This window comes from Cebidichthys violaceus, unplaced genomic scaffold (genome assembly GCF_023349555.1).
Source record: "Cebidichthys violaceus isolate CVI_PGR_0920_01 unplaced genomic scaffold, fCebVio1.0.p SCAF_50, whole genome shotgun sequence".
Taxonomy (NCBI): Eukaryota; Metazoa; Chordata; class Actinopteri; order Perciformes; family Stichaeidae; genus Cebidichthys; species Cebidichthys violaceus.
This window is the reverse complement of record NW_027176706.1, coordinates 894,135-913,870: the sequence shown is the minus strand read 5'-3', so window position 1 is coordinate 913,870 and position 19,736 is coordinate 894,135. Positions and strand designations below refer to the sequence as shown.

The 19,736-nt window shown below is 37.9% G+C and overlaps 1 protein-coding gene across 3 annotated transcripts in view; it reads right to left on the bottom strand.

Moving 5' to 3' along the window:
* Positions 1-8,892: 8,892 nt before the first annotated feature.
* The window catches only part of nrsn1l (neurensin 1-like), a 55,389-nt gene continuing 44,545 nt past the window's right edge, over positions 8,893-19,736 (bottom strand). For 2 of the 3 annotated variants that reach the window (XM_068731304.1, XM_068731305.1), the window contains 4 exons: positions 13,939-14,040; positions 12,146-12,237; positions 11,830-11,982; positions 8,893-10,911 (listed from right to left, as the gene is read on the bottom strand). In XM_068731304.1, the coding sequence (XP_068587405.1) occupies positions 10,498-10,911; positions 11,830-11,982; positions 12,146-12,205 (627 nt within the window). In that variant the 5' untranslated portion in view covers positions 12,206-12,237; positions 13,939-14,040 and the 3' untranslated portion in view covers positions 8,893-10,497. The remainder of the gene's footprint in view (positions 10,912-11,829; positions 11,983-12,145; positions 12,238-13,938; positions 14,041-19,736) is intronic. The other variant, XM_068731306.1, reaches the window with a different exon arrangement.

The following is a 19,736-nucleotide window of genomic DNA, read 5'->3' as shown; positions in this document are numbered from 1 at the left end:
CTTGTTGAAAAAGGTCATAGAATAGCATGTTGAAAAAAGTCATAATATAGCATGTTGAAAAAAGTCATAGTATAGCATGTCGAAAAAAGTCATAGTACAGCATGTCAAAAAAGTCATAGTATAGCATGTCGAAAAAAAGTCATAGTATAGCATGTCGAAAAAAAGTCATAGTATAGCTTGTCAAAAAAAGTCATAGTATAGCTTGTCGAAAAAGTCATAGTATAGCTTGTCGAAAAAAAGTCATAGTATAGCTTGTCGAAAAAAAGTCATAGTATAGCATGTTGAAAAAAATCATAATATAGCATGTCGAAATAAAGTCATAGAATAGCATTTTGAAAAAAGTCATAATATAGCATGTCAAAAAAAAGTCATAGAATAGCATGTCGAAAAAGTCATAGTATAGCTTGTCGAAAAAAGTCATAGTATAGCATGTCAAAAAAAGTCATAGTATAGCTTGTCGAAAAGTCATAGTATAGCTTGTCGAAAAAAAGTCATAGTATAGGTTGTCGAAAAAAAGTCATAGTATAGCATGTTGAAAAAAGTCATAGTATAGCATGTCGAAAAAAAGTCATAGAATAGCATGTTGAAAAAAGTCCTAATATAGCATGTCGAAAAAAGTCATAATATAGCATGTCAAAAAAAAGTCATAGAATAGCATGTTGAAAAAAATCATAATATAGCATGTCGAAAAAAAGTCGTAATATAACATGTCGAAAAAAAGTCATAGTATAGCATGTCGAAAAAAGTCATAATATAACATGTCGAAAAAAAGTCATATAGCATGTCGAAAAAAAAGTCATAGAATAGCATGTTGAAATAAAGTCATAGAATAGCATTTTGAAAAAAGTCATAATATAGCATGTCAAAAAAAAGTCATAGAATAGCATTTTGAAAAAAGTCATAATATAGCATGTTGAAAAAAAGTCATGTTGAAAAAAGTCATAGTATAGCATGTCGAAAAAGTCATAGAATAGCATTTTGAAAAAAGTCATAATATAGCATGTTGAAAAAAAGTCATGTTGAAAAAAGTCGTAATATAACATGTCGAAAAAAAGTCATAGTATAGCATGTCGAAAAAAGTCATAATATAACATGTCGAAAAAAAGTCATATAGCATGTCGAAAAAAAAGTCATAGAATAGCATGTTGAAATAAAGTCATAGAATAGCATTTTGAAAAAAGTCATAATATAGCATGTCAAAAAAAAGTCATAGAATAGCATTTTGAAAAAAGTCATAATATAGCATGTTGAAAAAAAGTCATGTTGAAAAAAGTCATAGTATAGCATTTTGAAAAAAAGTCATTGAATAGCATTTTGAAAAAAGTCATAATATAGCATGTTGAAAAAAAGTCATGTTGAAAAAAGTCATAGTATAGCATGTTGAAAAAAGTCATAGTATAGTATATCAAAAAAGTCATCGTATAGTATGTTGAACAAAGTCATAGTATAGCTGACAAAAAACAATCATAAAAGTCACATTATAGTATGTCAAGAAAAGTCATGAAATTGTCATAGAATAGCATGTTGAAAAAGTTATAAAAAGTCACTGTGAAGTTTGTTCAAACAATTGAACATGAAAAATGTCATATAGCATGTTGAAATAAGTCATGGAAAAGTCATAGGGTACTTCCCAAGTCTGTTGTTATTTCTTCGCTCCTTGCTTGACCCGGAAGTTGTTTTCCTTCGCCATATTGACGGCCGTCCTAAAGCTCCTATTTCTGCTCTGAGGAGCGACGAGGGATCTCTGAGGAGCCATGAGCGAGGATGCACGAGATCAGCCTTCCAGGAAGTGTTATAGCGGCCGACACGCCCCCTCCTTGTTCAGATGTTATGTGATTGGACGCTGCAGCTGATCGGACTGATCAGATTTTTCAGAATATCACTGGAGTTTCATACCAGATGGAAGACAGATCAGAGATTAAACTCAAACTTTATATTTGATTAGTTTTCTGATTCACCATCTGGTTAAAATATATGTTCATTGTAAGTCTGAACAACAAAAGGACCACAAACAACTTTCATTTATTAGAAAGATTTATCTTTCCATGATCTGATATTTCCCTCAATAACTTTTATTATGGATACAATTAAAGTCAGTGAGAGCTGGAGAGAAAAAATACTTTTTACATCTTTTATCATTTCCATTCAGTCACGTGAGGCTGATCATTCCTGAGTGTCGGGTTTGATGAGTTATACAATTCAAGAGAAACCATAATCATATTCTGGGTGATTTAATAATGACGTCACATTTTAAAAACGTACAGGCGCAAATATGTGATAAATAAGACAAACGCATTCTGCCGGTAGAAATCGGTCCTGCGCTTATAAGGACATATAACACAGTATAAATACTACAGAACACAGTATAAATACCACAGACTGTGTATAAATACTACAGACTGTGTATAAATACTCAATGCAGTTTGTTAAAGAGGTAACAGGCTACAGAGAGAAAACACCTCTATTCTGACAGTGATGATAACTGTGTGTCTTCATTAGTTATTCGTATTATTAGTTACTATTATTAATACACACACTTCTCAAAAGTCTCTCCAGCTGTTAAAGCAGACTGACAGCTGATTCAGCTGTGATCAGCGGCCGCCGTCATCAGAAACGGACGTCGCTTCACTTGAGGCTTCAGAGGAAAGGACATCCCTTTTCTCATATTTCCTTGTCTCCTCTCTCCTCGCATTGGTTTCCTTGCGTCTTTCCATGCATCCCTGGTGGGAGGGACAAAGCCTGGCTTGTGAGCTACAACCCAAATGTGATATCACACCGGTTGAGAATCCATAAATAAGCAAATTTATTCACAAAACAACAAAGAACAGAACAAAAGTGCAAGTCCAAAATCAGTCATGTGAGCATGTGTGGATGTTTGAAGATTTTATATTCTTGGCCTGAAACAAAACAAAACATCAGCCGTATCAGAAAGGGAAGAGACGGACGTTGTTGGAAGGTGGTTAGGTTTCATATCAGGAACGACACTGGGCCCAGGTCTGGCCCATGAAGCTGACTTCCCGCATCCTGCAAGACAAAGAGGAGACATCAATACAAAAGACAAAGTGACAGCTAGTAGAGTTGATAACGTGTCACAATAGTAAGTCTTGAAAAATGTCATTGTCATATGAAAGTCATCAAGTAAAATGTCATGTAAAAGTTATAGACTAGTAGGTTAGAATAAGTGACCAAAAAGTCATAGTATAGCATGTTGAAAAAGTCATAGTATAGCATGTTGAAAAAAGTCATAGAATAGCATGTCGAGAAAATGTCATAGAATAGCATGTCGAAAAAAGTCATAAAAAGACATTGTGAAGTCAGGAAAGAGTCATAATATAGCACGTTGAAAAAATGTCATAGTATAGTATGTTGAAAAAAGTCATAATATAGCATTTTGAAAAAATGTCATAGAATAGCATGTCAAAAAAAAGTCATAGTATAGCATGTCAAACAAAGTCATAGTATAGTTTGTCAAAAAAAGTCATAGTATAGCATGTCGAAAAAAGTCATAGTATATCAAAAAAGTCATAGTATAATATGTCGAAAAATGTCATAGTATAGTATATCAAAAAAGTCATAGTATAGCATGTCGAAAAAAAGTCATAGTATAGCATGTCGAAAAATGTCATAGTATAGCATGTCGAAAAAATGTCATAAAATAGCATGTCAAAAAAAGTCCTAAAAAGACATTGTGAAGTCAGGAAAGAGTCATAATATAGCATGTTGAAAAAATGTCATAGTATAGTATGTTGAAAAAAGTCATAATATAGCATGTCAAAAAAAAGTCATAGTATAGCATGTCAAACAAAGTCATAGTATAGTTTGTCAAAAAAAAGTCATAGTATATCAAAAAAGTCATAGTATAATATGTCGAAAAATGTCATAGTATAGTATATCAAAAAAAGTCATAGTATAGCATGTCGAAAAATGTCATAGTATAGCATGTCGAAAAAATGTCATAGAATAGCATGTCAAAAAAAGTCCTAAAAAGACATTGTGAAGTCACAAAAGAGTCATAATATAGCATGTCGAAAAAATGTCATAGAATAGCATGTCAAAAAAATGTCATAGAATAGCATGTCGAAAAAAGTCATAAAAAGACATTGTGAAGTCAGGAAAGAGTCATAATATAGCACGTCGAAAAAATGTCATAGTATAGTATATCAAAAAAAGTCATAGTATAGCATGTCGAAAAAAGTCATAGTATAGCATGTCGAAAAATGTCATAGTATAGCATGTCGAAAAATGTTATAGTATAGCATGTCGAACAAAGTCATTGTATAGCGTGTCGAAAAAAGTCATAGTATAGTATATCAAAAAAGTCATAGTATAATATGTCGAAAAAAGTCATAGTATAGCATGTCGAAAAATGTCATAGTATAGCATGTCGAAAAAGTCATAGTATAGCATGTCGAAAAAATGTCATAGAATAGCATGTCAAAAAAATGTCATAGAATAGCATGTCGAAAAAAGTCCTAAAAAGACATTGTGAAGTCACAAAAGAGTCATAATATAGCATGTTGAAAAAATGTCATAGAATAGCATGTCGAAAAAAGTCATAGTATAGCATGTCAAACAAAGTCATAGTATAGTTTGTCAAAAAAAAGTCATAGTATAGCATGTCGAAAAAAGTCATAGTATATCAAAAAAGTCATAGTATAGCATGTCGAAAAATGTCATAGTATAGTATATCAAAAAAAGTCATAGTATAGTTTGTCGAAAAAAGTCATAGTATAGCGTGTCGAAAAAAGTCATAGTATAGCATGTCGAAAAATGTTATAGTATAGCATGTCGAAAAAAGTCATAGTATAGCATGTCGAAAAAAGTCATAGTATAGCATGTCGAAAAAGTCATAGTATAGCATGTCGAAAAAATGTCATAGAATAGCATGTCAAAAAAATGTCATAGAATAGCATGTCAAAAAAATGTCATAGAATAGCATGTCGAAAAAAGTCCTAAAAAGACATTGTGAAGTCACAAAAGAGTCATAATATAGCATGTCGAAAAAATGTCATAGAATAGCATGTCGAAAAAAGTCATAGTATAGCATGTCGAAAAAGTCATAGTATAGCATGTCGAAAAAATGTCATAGAATAGCATGTCAAAAAAATGTCATAGAATAGCATGTCGAAAAAAGTCATAGTATAGTTTATCAAAAAAAGTCATAGTATAGCATGTCGAAAAAAGTCATGGTATAGTATGTCGAAAAAAGTCATAGTATAGCATGTCGAAAAAAGTCATAGTATAGTTTATCAAAAAAAGTCATAGTATAGCATGTTGAAAAAAGTCATAGTATAGCATGTCGAACAAAGTCATAGTATAGTATATAAAAAAGTCATAGTATAGCTGACAAAAAACAATCATAAAAGTCATATTATAGTATGTCAAGAAAAGTCATGAAATTGTCATAGAATAGCATGTTGAAAAAATTATAAAAAGTCACTGTGACGTTTGTTCAAATAATTGATCAATCAAAAAAGTCATGAAAAATGTCATATAGCATGTTGAAATAAGTCATGGAAAAGTCATAGGGTACTTCCCAAGTCTGTTGTTATTTCTTCGCTCTTTGCTTGAACCGGAAGTTGTTTTCCTTCGCCATATTGACGGCCGTCCTAAAGCTCCTATTTCTGCTCTGAGGAGCGACGAGGGATCTCTGAGGAGCCAAGAAGAACAGAACAAAAGTGCAAGTCCAAAATCAGTCATGTGAGCATGTGTGGATGTTTGAAGATTTTATATTCTTTGCCTGAAACAAAACAAAACATCAGCCGTACCAGAAAGGGAAGAGACGGATTTTGTTGGAAGGTGGTTAGGTTTCATATCAGGAACGACACTGGGCCCAGGTCTGGCCCATGAAGCTGACTTCCCGGATCCTGCAAGACAAAGAGGAGACATCAATACAAAAGACAAAGTGCTAGTGGAGTTGATAACTTGTCACAATAGTAAGTCTTGAAAAATGTCATTGTCATATGAAAGTCATCAAGTAAAATGTCATGTAAAAGTTATAGACTAGTAGGTTAGAATAAGTGACCAAAAAGTCAGAGCATAGTTTGTTGAAAAAGTCATAAAAAAGTCATAGTGAAGTTTGTCCGAATAAGTGATGTAAAAGTCATAGTAGCATGTTGAAAAAAGTCAGAGTATAGTTTGACTAAAAAAGTATAGTTAAAGCACTTTGGAATAAGTCATGACAAATAGGCTGTTGAAAAAGCCATAAAAAGTCATCGTGAAATTTGTTCGAATAAGTCATAAAAAGTCTGAATGAAAAATGTCAGAATTAGTGATGTCGAAAAGGTCATAGTATAGCATGAAAAAAATATATTATGAAGTCATGTTAAAAGTCATAGTAAATCATTTTGAAAATGAAAATTGAAAAAAAAATCATAGTATAGTATGAAGTATAAAAAGTCAGTGATGTAATAAAAAACATTAAAAAGTCATGAATAAGTCGTAGTATAGGATGTTGAAAAAAAGTCAAAAGTTGAGTTATAGCATTTTCAAAATATTCATACATTATGCTGAAAAGGCCTGTCGAAAAAGTCATAGTATACATCGTATGACTAAAAAAGTCATAGTATAAAATAACAAAAAACATTAAAATGTTGAAAGAAAGTCATGGTATATTTTGTCAAAAAAAGCAACAAGCATGTTGAAAAAAAGTCATAAATAGTCGTAGTATAGCATGTGGAAAAAAGTCATTGTATAGTATATTTTTAAAGACAGTAAAAATGTAATAGTGTAGTATTTCAAATACAATCATAGTATAGGATGTTGAAAAAATCCATTAAAAGTTATAGTGTGATATGTCAAATAAATTGAAAGTGTATCACATCAATAAAACAGCAGTAAAAATGATAGTATGTCTGAAAAAAGTCAAATATAGTATATTGAAAAAATCCTTAAGTCATTGAAATATATGTCGATAAAAGTCAGTGTATAGTATATTTTTTAAAAGCCGTAAACAAGTTAAAATATAACATGTCGAAAGAATGTCAAGAGGATATTGTGGTGAAAACTCAAAAAAAGTCAATATTTTTTAGTAACAGTATCAGAAAGTGTACTATGAAATAAGAGTTATAATATAGTAAGTCATTAAAAAAGTAATTAAAAGCTATAAATAGTCATAGTACGTCATTAAAAGTCATAGTAAAGTATGCTATGACAGTCATAAAAAAAAATAGTAATATTATAGTATGCTTCAAACCATTTATAGTAAAATATGTTTTAGTCTTAGTATAATTTGTCACAAAATGTCATAGTATACTATGCCATAAAAGTCACAGTTTAGTGTGAGAAAGTGAGTGAGATGTTTCACGGCCATGTTTCTTACTTATTTCACCATGCTTGTTACTTGTTTGTTCAGCCATCTTGCTTCCTTCTTTCTTTGATACTTCTTCTTCTTCTGTGGTGTTTAACGGCAGCTTGCATCCGTTGTGTTGCATTACTGCCATCTTCCGGGTTTCAGTCACTTCCTATGTTCCCAACTACTAAACTTTCCCCATCAGTCCCGTTGCTCGCAAAAAGTTTGTAAAGCACCTTCTTCCCAGATGACTAGATCCCCACTCTAGTACATCATTCAGCTCTCTTCCTCTCATCCCTAGTCTTTGCATTTCTCCCAGCATGCCCCTCCTTTTCTGAGCTGTGTTTACTACAGGAGGTGATAACATGTTGCACAGTTTCTGATGCCTGGCAGTGCTCACAGAGACCGGTTGGATGTTTCCCTGTCATGTGTAGTGTGCTGCGTAGATTGCTGTGCCCTATTCTTAATCTTGATATTGTAACTTCTTCTCTCCTGTCTCCTCTCCTATATCTAACTCACTTTACTCTGAACTGAATGTAGATGTCTCCCCCTCGTCTCCTGGTCCCAATATTGTTGCCATACTTTGTTGATATTTTTCCTGATGATGCTCTTTCCCTCTGCTTTGGATAACTTGATACAGATGTCTACTTTGTTTTCCTTTAGCGCTTGTTTGGCTAATTTGTCCACTTTGTCCACTTTTTCATTTCCTCTGATACCTACATGGGCCGGTATCCATATAAATATAACTTCAGTGCCTCGCTCTATTGCTCTAGAGTGAATTGACATTGTTTTTAATAGCAGATCTTGTCGAGTATTGGACATACCTGACTTCAGACTAACGAGTGCAGACATGGAGTTACTGCAAATAAGGACTTTGCCTGGTCTGTGTTGTTCAAACCACTCTTGGGCCAAAAAATAAATTGCATACAACTCAACTGTATACACAGCTAAACAATTTGAAGTGCGTTTAAATATTTCAAACTTGTGCCTAGGAATTGCAACAGCAGATCCTGTACTACTGTCTGTAGATGGATCTTTTGATCCATCAGTAAAAACATGTTCCTTTGATACTTACCATACCCACCATGTGTTCCAGAGACAAAAGGGGGAGGAGCACAACCGCTTCCTGTATTTATTACACTGGATGACTTCATCGGTGATGTAATTAGATTAGACCAAGTATGGAGGGGGGAGGTAGATAAGGTTATGGAAGTTATTTATGCTGTGATCTTTTTGTATGGTTGCAAATGTATTTTATATGGTAAGTTATTCGAAAAGCGTTTTCCACTGGAATGTATGTAATGAATTACTTCATCACTTCCTTGTTTCAGGAGCAGTGTTGGACTTACCTGCAGTCGTGGTACAGACTTGATTGACTGCTGATTACTGTGGTCTATTTTAACTTAAGCAGGAGCTTTTGGCTGTTAAAGGGGATAGACGTCAGCGTGTAGCTGTGTGCACGAGATGCTACGTTGTAAGATACGGTATACCTTATTATGAGCTGAGGTTTATTCAGTTGATGTAGTCAACATGTATTTTTGATGACACGTGTACCATTTTTGGGAAATGAATATAAAGAACCATTCGATTGAGCATGAATGTTGAGGTATGCAGATCACAATTTTATTTGGGCCATTTGTTTTTGCACTCGTGACACATTGATCCTCATTTCATTCCATTATCGTCACCAATAACACAACAGAACAATGAAACATCAATAATAATCCAGTGGAATCAGTGCAGTCAACCAATCAGAACATCATGATCGTTCCATTCTGTTATTTATATTTTTTTTGAATTTCTTCGTACTCTCTCATTATTCAAGCTATTTTGAGTAAACCAGAGGACCTAATCAAACGAACTCTAAGGTGCTGGTGCAAATTGCTCTGACCTCACCGCTTCGCCTCTCACCGTGTCTGCCTGCAAACAAAGACTCTGATTGGTGTGAAAATAAAGAGAGGACAAGCGCTGGGCCAATCAGAAAAGAGTCTTTGTTCGCCGTTGAAAATGGAGCACTTGTAGCCCAACTGTTGCCTAGAGACACATCGCAGGCAATTACAGAGCAAGATTACAGTGGGGAGATTTTGCGTGTGGGTGTTTGTGTGAGCGTGTGATTGCATGTGACTGCACATGTTGAATATAGCAGGTTGAGCACTAGTGGAGCTATATGTGAAAAGGTGGAAACAGAATTGTCAATAATATCTTTTTTTTTTTTGTCATCCTTAACATGTGAGCGGCTTTCTGAACCTCCTCTAATTTGTGTGTAGGCTATACATGCATGTGAATAGAAACATAGGTTATTTTATGTGATGCATGCAATTGCAGCACGTTGTCTAACCATTTGGAAAGCTGCAGGTACCACTATTTAAATTCTTTTATTGACAAACCCTAAAGTGGGAGGTAAAAACATCATTTTCTGTCATCAGTCATTAGAGATTCTGCTCTCTTTTGAGTGTTGAGGTGGACACGACTCACTGCATTGAAACGAAACACTAGTGCGCACAAACACACGTCTATGGGCAACAACTACATCCTGGTCCTGTACTACAAGGTGTAAAATAGAGCTACGAGGTCTCTGGCTTAAGTCTTGGGACCTCATTTACACATTTTAATTGGGATTTATTAAAAAGATCTATTCATATCAAGTTGTGCTTTTAAAACCATATAGGTGTTGAAAGTAGACCTCAATGTCTCGCTGAGCTTCTATCTATGTTCTCTCTACCGTTCTGTTGGCTCTCCCTGGGATTTTGTTCACGTACGACATTGCGCACAACAAAAAAGTCATTGAACAGGGGAAATAAAGCTCTCCAAGCCAACAAGCTCATACATGTCTGCGCCGCATTCCAAGATAAGCTAATAAGCTACGATAACTTTCTCTATTTTGGACTCTCTGGTTCCCCATTCCCTCATGGGTCAATATTGTGTTTTTGCCGCAAATTTGCGTGTTAAAGTCGACACAGGACATTTGTATTCATTTTGCCGCCTCTGATTGCGGCAATTCCATGGGAATGAATTGATTTTACCATTTTAAATCCAGACTTTGATGTCTAACTGTGATATCCAGGTCACAAGACAACCTCCATTTGAACAATTTGCATGCTAAAAATGACACTTGGTTCCTTCAACACCAATAATAAGACAAGGTAAATGAGGCCCCAGGACTAGAACAAAAGCCTGTACACCCTCTAGCTCAGCAGGGATCTGCTTTAAGAAGTGGACTTCACATTTTCCACTTTCGACAGAGTGACGGGTATCCTACCCTCTTCTATACCTGGAGGCTTAGTGACCACATCCCTGGGATCCCTAAATCCCCTCCATTTTGACCCAGCCTCTCCTCTCCGTTCCCCTTCCCCTGGTCTGTGGAAAAGCCTCTCTTTCAAATTGGCCCTGGGGAGGATCAAAACAACAACCCCCATCGCCGCCAGGGCCGATCCGAGGCAGGAGAGCCCGATCCCCGCAGCAGTGCGGAGGTGCAGTCCCCTGTTGAAGCTGACGGCCTGGGTGTCCACAAAAAACAGGTCCCCCTCTCCAAACGACTCGATTCTATGGGGAGTGGAGTAACCAACTGACAGGGTGGCAATGCCTGCAGTCAAGATGAGCAGACCCAGAGCCAGGAACAGCTGCAGGGAGACGGAGACAGAGAAATAAACCAAATATAGAAAATATGTGCAGCCCTGGTGTTTTCTTCTTTTAATAGTTGGCCCTATTTGTTCAGCGCTCTTCACGTCTTGTTAGGGAAAGGTCATTTTGTTGTATGTGTGATGCAAAAAAAAAAAAAAAATCCAAATTCATGAATGGTCAGGTGGGCTCAGATGCAATCCGTCACTTTAACAAATACCACCACATCGGCAGTCTAATGCTGGAGGGGGGAAAAAAAGGAGGGGGGAAAAAAAGGAGGGGTGGGGGGGGTGTAATAAAAATTACTTGTTTTCTACAACTGGATCTTCATGTATTGTTGAGTGCATTGAAAGGCTTTTACAATCACAGTAAGCCTCAAAATAGCATGTAATCAATTGAATTGATTGAATGCGGTTACCAAGGAAGGGGCTCATAATGGATTGAGTCCCAGTCAGTCGGTAATATTAACGTCAATATAGTTACAGCACAAGGGAGGAGGCAGAATGCCCCAAAAGATGATTATTTACAACGAAAAAAAGATGAAAAGTATGCTTGATTTAAAACGTGCGTAAGGGTAATGGGGAACATTAAGGAATGCACTCATGGGACTTCACCCGCTGACTATCCCATATCAGTGAACAGCTTAAAGCTAAAGAGGATGAATTCAGTTTGAGTGAAACAATGAGGCTCTCCAGGGATGCTATACGTTTTAAACAAACCTGATGATTAACATGCATCACTTCCTGGGTGCATGTATGATTTCTCAAGGGATGTGTAACAGATGCCAATGGTGGATTTATTAAGCTCAGTTGTGTTGTCTCAATCAGTAACTGGTATGTATTTATATGACACATCAAAGTAGGACCGATTACATGGTGGTGAGTGGTGTAAAGAGATTGGAGAGTGTCGTTGCTCTTCACCTTCCAGACTGGTGAGTTCCACCACAGGGCCGACGTCTGCCTCTGGACGAAACCCCGATCCTCCGGGTCTCTCTCCCACATGGAGGACGAGCACTCCTCGTAGAAGTGGTGCAGATAGGAACGAACCCCAAACTGAAGACAGCTAGAACCCGCCTGGAAGGACGTCACGCACGAAGGGACCAAAGATTAAACGGCAGTGAGATAAAAGCGTGTTACCAAAGCACTTTAGATCTCCTCGATCTCCATGTTGATCATGGTTTAGCTGTAATAAAATCAACAGCAAAACTCGATCATCACCAAGGGAGAGTCGGCTCACCTCACTCCCGGAGGATTCTCCTCCTGAGCCGGAGACACAGGCCTCAGAGCACAGCGCCATCGCACCTCACGCACCTCACGCACCTTGTACACCTGCAGTGGAAAATACAGATACATACTGTCAGAAATATATATACAGAGACCTGAACAGATTGATATGTGTAGATGTCAGCTACAGGCTAACATAAAAAAAAAAATATATATATCTGTTGAATATGGATTTTCCTATATAAAAGCCTCCATCCCCTTCAGACGCTGGTTATAAATTGTGGCCCGTGTCGTCGGGTCGCCCCAGTTATTGTTGCCGCATGTGAACGATTGACGGCTACCATGGCAGTGAGGCGGCTCTATTACCACCCACGGATGAGTCACACAGATGCAAGTGTGTGCACACTCTATTCTTTTTACGTACAAATATGCACACATGTCCCTCTTGTTGTTATTCTCCCGAGGCGGTTTGATTGATTTCTTTCATTCTCTGCCTTCAAACGGTTTCTCTTCGCGGCTACACATGGCTGATCTCCGTCTGTACCGTGAGAGTGAGTTTAACCTGACTGCAATTTCAAACGTAACCCTGAAAAAACAAATCAGCAGTCACCAAAGGAGAACATCCAGCTCGGGTAATGTTAGTTTATTTTTTATTTTTTACACTCCTCCATGGCCAAAATCTTGAACCTGAGAGGACGAGCCTGTCCAATTAAACACGCTTTTTGTGAGTCCATGTGATTCGCGTTGGCGAGCCCTGCGCGCCTCGGCAATGCGAACTGTTTGGATATATCGACGGAACCGGTAAAGAAACGTGAGATGGTCAACTTCGTTTGCCAAGAAAAGAACCTGTGTGAGATTAGGTTGAAGAGAGCTTATTCAAACAGGATATCCACACTCTTTCATTTCAGTTGCCTGTCATGAATTAGCTCTCAAATACCTCTTTTAACAGCATTTAACATATCCTCTAAAAAGAACAATGAATGTGGCCAGACCTCATCGAACACATGTTTTAGTACTGACCCATTTATTGTGGTTTTATTCATGGGGAATATCAACACAATTAAAAGTGTGCGTTCACGAGAAAATGAGGTAGAAAAGTCCATAACCAACATACATTATTGCAATAATAAATAAATAATAATACAATATATCTACATATATGTTTATTTACATATTTTTCATATGGCTTACAAATAGATTTCAGGTTTTTGATTATTACAAAAAGGATCAAAGTTAGCCTAAGCTTTGGCACGTATCTAGTCCTGACACAGTGCTACAGATGTTTCAGTCCCATAAAGGCTCTGTAATCAGAGCGCTGTCCATGGTGCTAGTGCGTTTGCCCTGAACGTCCCCTTGATTCAAAGGGGAGTTAAGATCACGTAATGTAGATCCCCCGTTATAATATGGCAAATTCCAGCATTTCATTTTTTTTTTCTTCTCTCGTATGGGATCCAAATGCAACAGGGTTTCTTCACTGTCCCACACTAAGTATAGGATTTCACATTTGTTTCTCTTTAGGCTGCCAATAGTCTACTTCTGAGACAAAACATGTCGTTTTATTTAATCATTTGACAACAGACGGAATCAAACGGCACGGTGGTCATTTCAACTCGGCACAAACAGAAACGAAGCGCCAGTGAGTCATCGCGCGGCCATGCAGCCGCAGTCCCTCCGACACTTTATCTCCATCGCATTTCATCAACAGCGGCTCACTTTTTTGCTTCTTTTTTTTTTTTTCTCAGCACCTGCAGCTTCCTCGTTTCACTCGAACCGAGTTCATACAACCGGTGACGGACACAGTCTTACCCCCCTGGCCGGAGTGGTCGCTCTTCTCACTGGGCGTCCATGTGCTGTCGGACCAGTGGATCTCAAACGCTGCCGCTGATGTGAATCAGCTGAACGGGGACACTGAGCATGCGTGCAGATGAGGAAAAAAAAAGAAAAAAGAAAAAAAAACCGCACGGTTTAAACTCTCGATACTATATGACATATTTCAACATTATCAGACACGTGCTTCACAGCGTTTAGTCCATAGTTAGTTTAATGAGAAGTTCTAATGAGGTTTGTCACATTTAAACCCTGACAAAACTTTAAATACTATAGGGGAAAAAAAACAAACTGAAAATGTGTCACCAAAGGAGATTTAAGCATCAGCTCACCATGGAGCCACTACCCGCCTACAGGAATATTTAGCAGTACTATATGAAAGCCAGATTAAGCCTATATATTTATAACCGATCTTATAGGTCTAGCACTGTTGTCAGCTATTTAGCTGGGATGAGCTGTTTGAACCCCCCCCCCCCCCCCCCCCCGGCACATTCTCCACCTGTTTAGATATTATCCCTTTGAAGTTTGTTTAATCTGAAGGGCTTTTGGAATTTGGCCACAGGTGCTTTTAAATTGGGCCAAAACTTTTTCCTTGAGTGACCTCGTCTTGAACCCTTGTCTTCTGCAGACTATACCTCTTAAGTAGCGAGTCTGACAACTTTTATTTTTTTCCAAACTGCCCACTGTTTTAACCTTCACCATGACAATGTCCCCTAATGTCCACGAAAAAATAAATTGTTTTCTGGGGTTGGGTGTAAAAGGACTTGACTGGCTTGGCACGGACCTCAAACTCATACAACACCTGTGGGGATGAACTGGAAAGCCAATTGTGAGCCGGGCCATATCGCCCCGACATCAGCAGCTGACCTCACTGTCGTTTGACGGGAGCAAAGCCTGCAACCAGGCTCCAAAGTCTTGTGAAAAGCCTTTCAAGAAAAACGGGGGCAGTTAAAGGGCGACTTCACCTATTGTACAAACACAAACTGAGATCACGCCTACTGTGAACACAGTTGTAAAATGTCCTCTGCTGAAAGGGAGAGAGCTTTTTAATGTCTGCGGTAATAACCCAGACATTTCTTTTTACAACAGAAAGCATTACAAAGGTTAGAAGGTGTGCCAATTAAAGAGTGGTTAGGCATTTACCAGACAGTGGATGAAATGAAACAATACTGGTAGCATCACAGCAAATGCAGGTTTGTTAGATTCCACAACTTTATGAAATTGCACACACCAAATTCCTGGAGTAACCTTTTAAAGGAGCATATTAATATGGTTTTAAATGCCTCATAATGTTGAGGTCCACAGACTTCGATCGTCACAGTTACATCCTTCTATGTCATCATGGCTTATTAGAATTCACGATCCTAAATGCAAATTTAAAGTCTACAAAAGTAATTAGATGACATGGCACGTGGGATCCCACAGGGTTCAGTTCTGGGACACATTCTTTTTTTTTTTCCATCCAGCTACATTATTAGTAGTCATTTCTCCTCATTTTTGCTTTTGTTGCATTTGCATATCTTTTATCAATTAAGATCCCCTAGGAATATTACATAAATACCATAATAATGTATTTTCTCTCACTTTAAAAGGTACGTTTTTGTCTAAAAAATGTATAAAATGGTCCGCACAACTATCAGATGTTCTCTCCATACTCAAGTGCTCAATGGCCACAGATGCACAGACATGTCATCAATGTGCAATATAATCCTTCAATTTCGTGGTTAAGTCCTTTCACCTTGTTACCAACAAAGAGATAAACATTGTAAGGTAAGGTATGTTTTTGTACCGCCGTGGAGTCTCTAAACTGTCCATCAAAAGCCAAACGGACAGGATGGTCTACTTAAACTGAGTGCTGCATTCACCAGCTGTCAATGGCTGATAATGCCACCGAGAACGCAAACTAAATAAGCGTCTCAGCCTCTGTAAGCGGTACCTTTCATTAAAGGCTCACTTCAAGGCATGGTCCGTCTCTAAAATAACGTAAAAAAAACCCAACAACAACAACCTCACACACACACACACACACACACACACACACACACACATGCACTCGCACATAGACAGATATGTGCCAATATGTGGTCTGTAAATATTTCAGTGTTTCTTGAAGATACATTATTTATGCAGACTGTCAAAACAGATCCCAAATGAAAAGAAAACAAATACTGTCATTTTCACATATTCATCCGATCTGTGTGTGAAAAGAACATTTTTTTGCTACCAGGCAGCGTGTGTGTGTGTGTGTGTGTGTGTGTGTGTGTGTGTGTGTGTGTGTGTGTGTGTGTGTGTGTGTGCATGGGGGGTGGGTGGTTCATCCCATTTGCTGTTTGGACACACTATAGTAAACCTTAAACGACAGGGTAAGACTGTTTCCAAGGTGCCCTTGTAAAAGAAAGACATGGAAAACTGGTCTTGTTTGTCATTCACCTCCACACACACACACACACACACACACACACACACACACACACACACACACACACACACACACACACATCCATGCAGGTTTTTGAATGACCAAGCTGTGCTCTATCAGAGAGAGAAAGAAATTTCCATGGTTACGAGTCCAGCAAGGTCAGACTCAGGAAGTGAGTGCTAGGTGTTGATTGGCTGCTAGATAATTACACTTCCCTTCAAGATGATGTGCAAACAGGATTATTATTATTATTTTTTTTTTTCATCTACTCTATTTAGAAGCTGTTGTAAAGCACTATCAGTCATTTCAGCTGCATGCCTTGCTGCCCTTATTACTTCCTTTATTCACCAGCTTGGGAGGGTTATCCTTTGGTGTGATAAATTATGCATTGTGCTTGTCTGGTATCTTAAAAATAACCCGTGCATCAACCCACACCAGCCTATAAAGCTACTGTCAATATGGTGGAACATCCGAGCCATCATGTTAATTAGTTGTGAAAAGCCTTTCATTTATTGGCTCGTGAAAGAGAAAGGGTAAAGCATTTTCCAAAGCTACAATATTTAGGTTTGATGACTGAGAAGACAGTTTTAGTTGTTTATTTTCTGCACCTGTCTAATCCTTGTCAGGGTGCTATAGTGGCCACTATCCCAGCATGCACTGGGAGACGCTTTCTGACAAGCTGGCAGTTCAGCGGCGCGCTAATAGAGATATGGAGACATTCACACAGAAACGCCACTTATACAATTTAATGCATACACATTGTTATTCTTACTACTCAAAGGAATAGTTCGCCTCTTTTGAAGAAAATGCACTCACTTAATTTCTTGCCAAGTGTTGAGAACTGGTGAGCGAGTCATTGATGTCATGTAGTGTGAAAACCACAATGAATGTGGTAAGTGGAGAGTAAAGTGGAAAAGCAACAATTTAAGGTTGTACTGAGGGTCATATCGGACAATTGTTGTTTACGCTGGGCTACCTGATTGCCAGTCTTTGCTCAAAGCGAAACCTAAGCTAAGCTAAGTGGCTGCTACAGCTACACATATACCATTTAGGTATAAGTGTGGTGCAACACGTTCTCATTTTAAAACTCGTGACATATAGACGCTTTTTTCAGACCACTTGGCATCACTTTGTGACGCACTGGGCTGGAATAAAAACGTGGTCAAATTGTGAATTAAAAAAAACCAACGCTTGCTTTGCTTTAGTTGGGCTTCAGATAACCGGTACTGATGTTGTCATCTGACCGTTAGCAAGAAAACAAATAAGCATATTTCCCTGAATGAAAAAGCTACTTCTTTAAAATCCTCTCACTCTGCCTGTTTTCTCTATCCCCATCTGAAACACATTGCTTTTTTTTTTTAAGCTTACATTTTGACAGCTTGTTGAAAGTCGACCAAATATCCCTTTCTTCTCTATATCTCAAACCTAGGCATCCCTTATGGATTCACAAAAGAAATATTAAAACTAAAAAAAAAAATCATTCTGTCCTTCTATCTTAAATGCAGTTTTGACTTATCTTTTAATTGCACTAAAGGCTTGTTAAATCGAATTCCCTGTCTTTTCTCCCGCGTGTCATATCTCCGTTAAATTTAAAGCACGCAGTCAGGACACATCACTCTATCTCAAATACAGGCACACCTTTTATAATTGCATAATTAAAAGCTGGTTAAATTCACTCCGCTGCTCTCTATCTCTTTCTTAAAAGCAGGTATTGGAGGCGCACAGTTATATGGATGCGCCGAAGCTGTGTTAAAACCTCATATCTTTTGTTATCGTCAATGTCGCTATGCTTTTAGTAAGCTCACATTTTAATTGCACAATAAAGCCTCCGTAAAGCACATTTTTCTCTCTCCCCCCCCCCCCCCCCATGTATCATACGAAGCAGAGCTGCTGCAGCGCTGCAGGCAGGGTGATGGCAGTGCACAGTTCAGAAGGTCACTGGATGCGTTTGTGGGTGCGGGGCCGGGGGAATGGCTACGTTACATCATGCAGAGCGTCAGATAATGGCACATTAACATGAATAATGCATCCCATGTTGACAAGCGGAGAGGAACACACAGAGTCTAAATATTCTATAAGGAGAGGAATTCATAGAATAGAATAGCACTTTGGGAACTAATGGGCCGTCAGGTGTCACATCCTATGATGAAGAGGCAGGGAAGTGTGTGTGTGTGTGTGTGTGTGTGTGTGTGTGTGTGTGTGTGTGTGAATGCGTTGATGTGCGCCTGCATAACCGTACCGCTCGTTATTGCTCAATATGGGTTATAAGACCTTTTCTAAAAAAAAAAGAAAAAAGAATTGTTTAAATGTTTCCTCATTTTGGGCGTCATGCTTCTCACTTGGGCTCGTCAGGAGGAGGGGGGGGGGGGGGGGAGTGTTTTTGAAAAGACAGTTGGTAGTGGATGTGCAGTATTTGCCGTAATTAGATTTCCAGACAGTGGAAGTCTGAAGGAGATATAAGGCACAAAATAAAGCTCTCACACTATGTTACTTCTATTGAAATCTGTTCTGACTGGGGCTCTGATTTATGTACTCCATTATCAGCAAAAGTCTTGCATTCAGTGCTACTTAAGTAAAAGTGTGAAATCAGCGAAATGTTCCAAAAGTTATTTATTACTGATTTATTCATTTTTGAAGGATAAGGCTTTGTTAAATATTTTGAGTATTGTCAACAAATTCAGTTAAAACACCAAAGCTGACGATGTATTAGATCATCTCTCGCTACTTTCTGACTTTCCTACCTTGCCTGAGGCACTCAGGCCCATTGTTCGTACTCAAGACTCTCGAATCAGGGTCACAAATATGTCCACTACTTTTTAAAAAGGCTCTCAAACAGCTGCGCACTGTATTTTCCAGCGAATGCTAGTCAAACAGGAGGATGTTTTGCATTTCTTGGGGACAATTTTTCAGCCACGGATTAATACATATTTGGTCCTCTAGTGAGCAGGACGGTGTATTGAGTCAAAAAAGAGAAAAGAGAAAAGAACAGTGGATGTGTTGATGGTAAAGGAAGTGTGAGTGCATCTGTGAGGCTCAATGAAGCTCTAAGGCACGGAGGAATGAGATATAGCTGATACAATACTTGTACTTGTACTACAATTCATTGTTGGTTCTGGGATTTGTTGACCATAAATCACACAGAAGATCACATCAGATGGAGATAGAGCTGATTCTGACTTCTCTCATATGCTCATATTTATTTTGTATGTGAAACTGCGTAAGCAGCAAATGACTAATCTGTCAAATAAATGTATTTAAGCCAAAGGTTCAATTTCTGCCACAGAAATGGAGCGGAAATATAAAGCAGCTGAAAAAGCAAAACGCTCACATAAAGAACCTCAAGTACCTCGAAACTAGT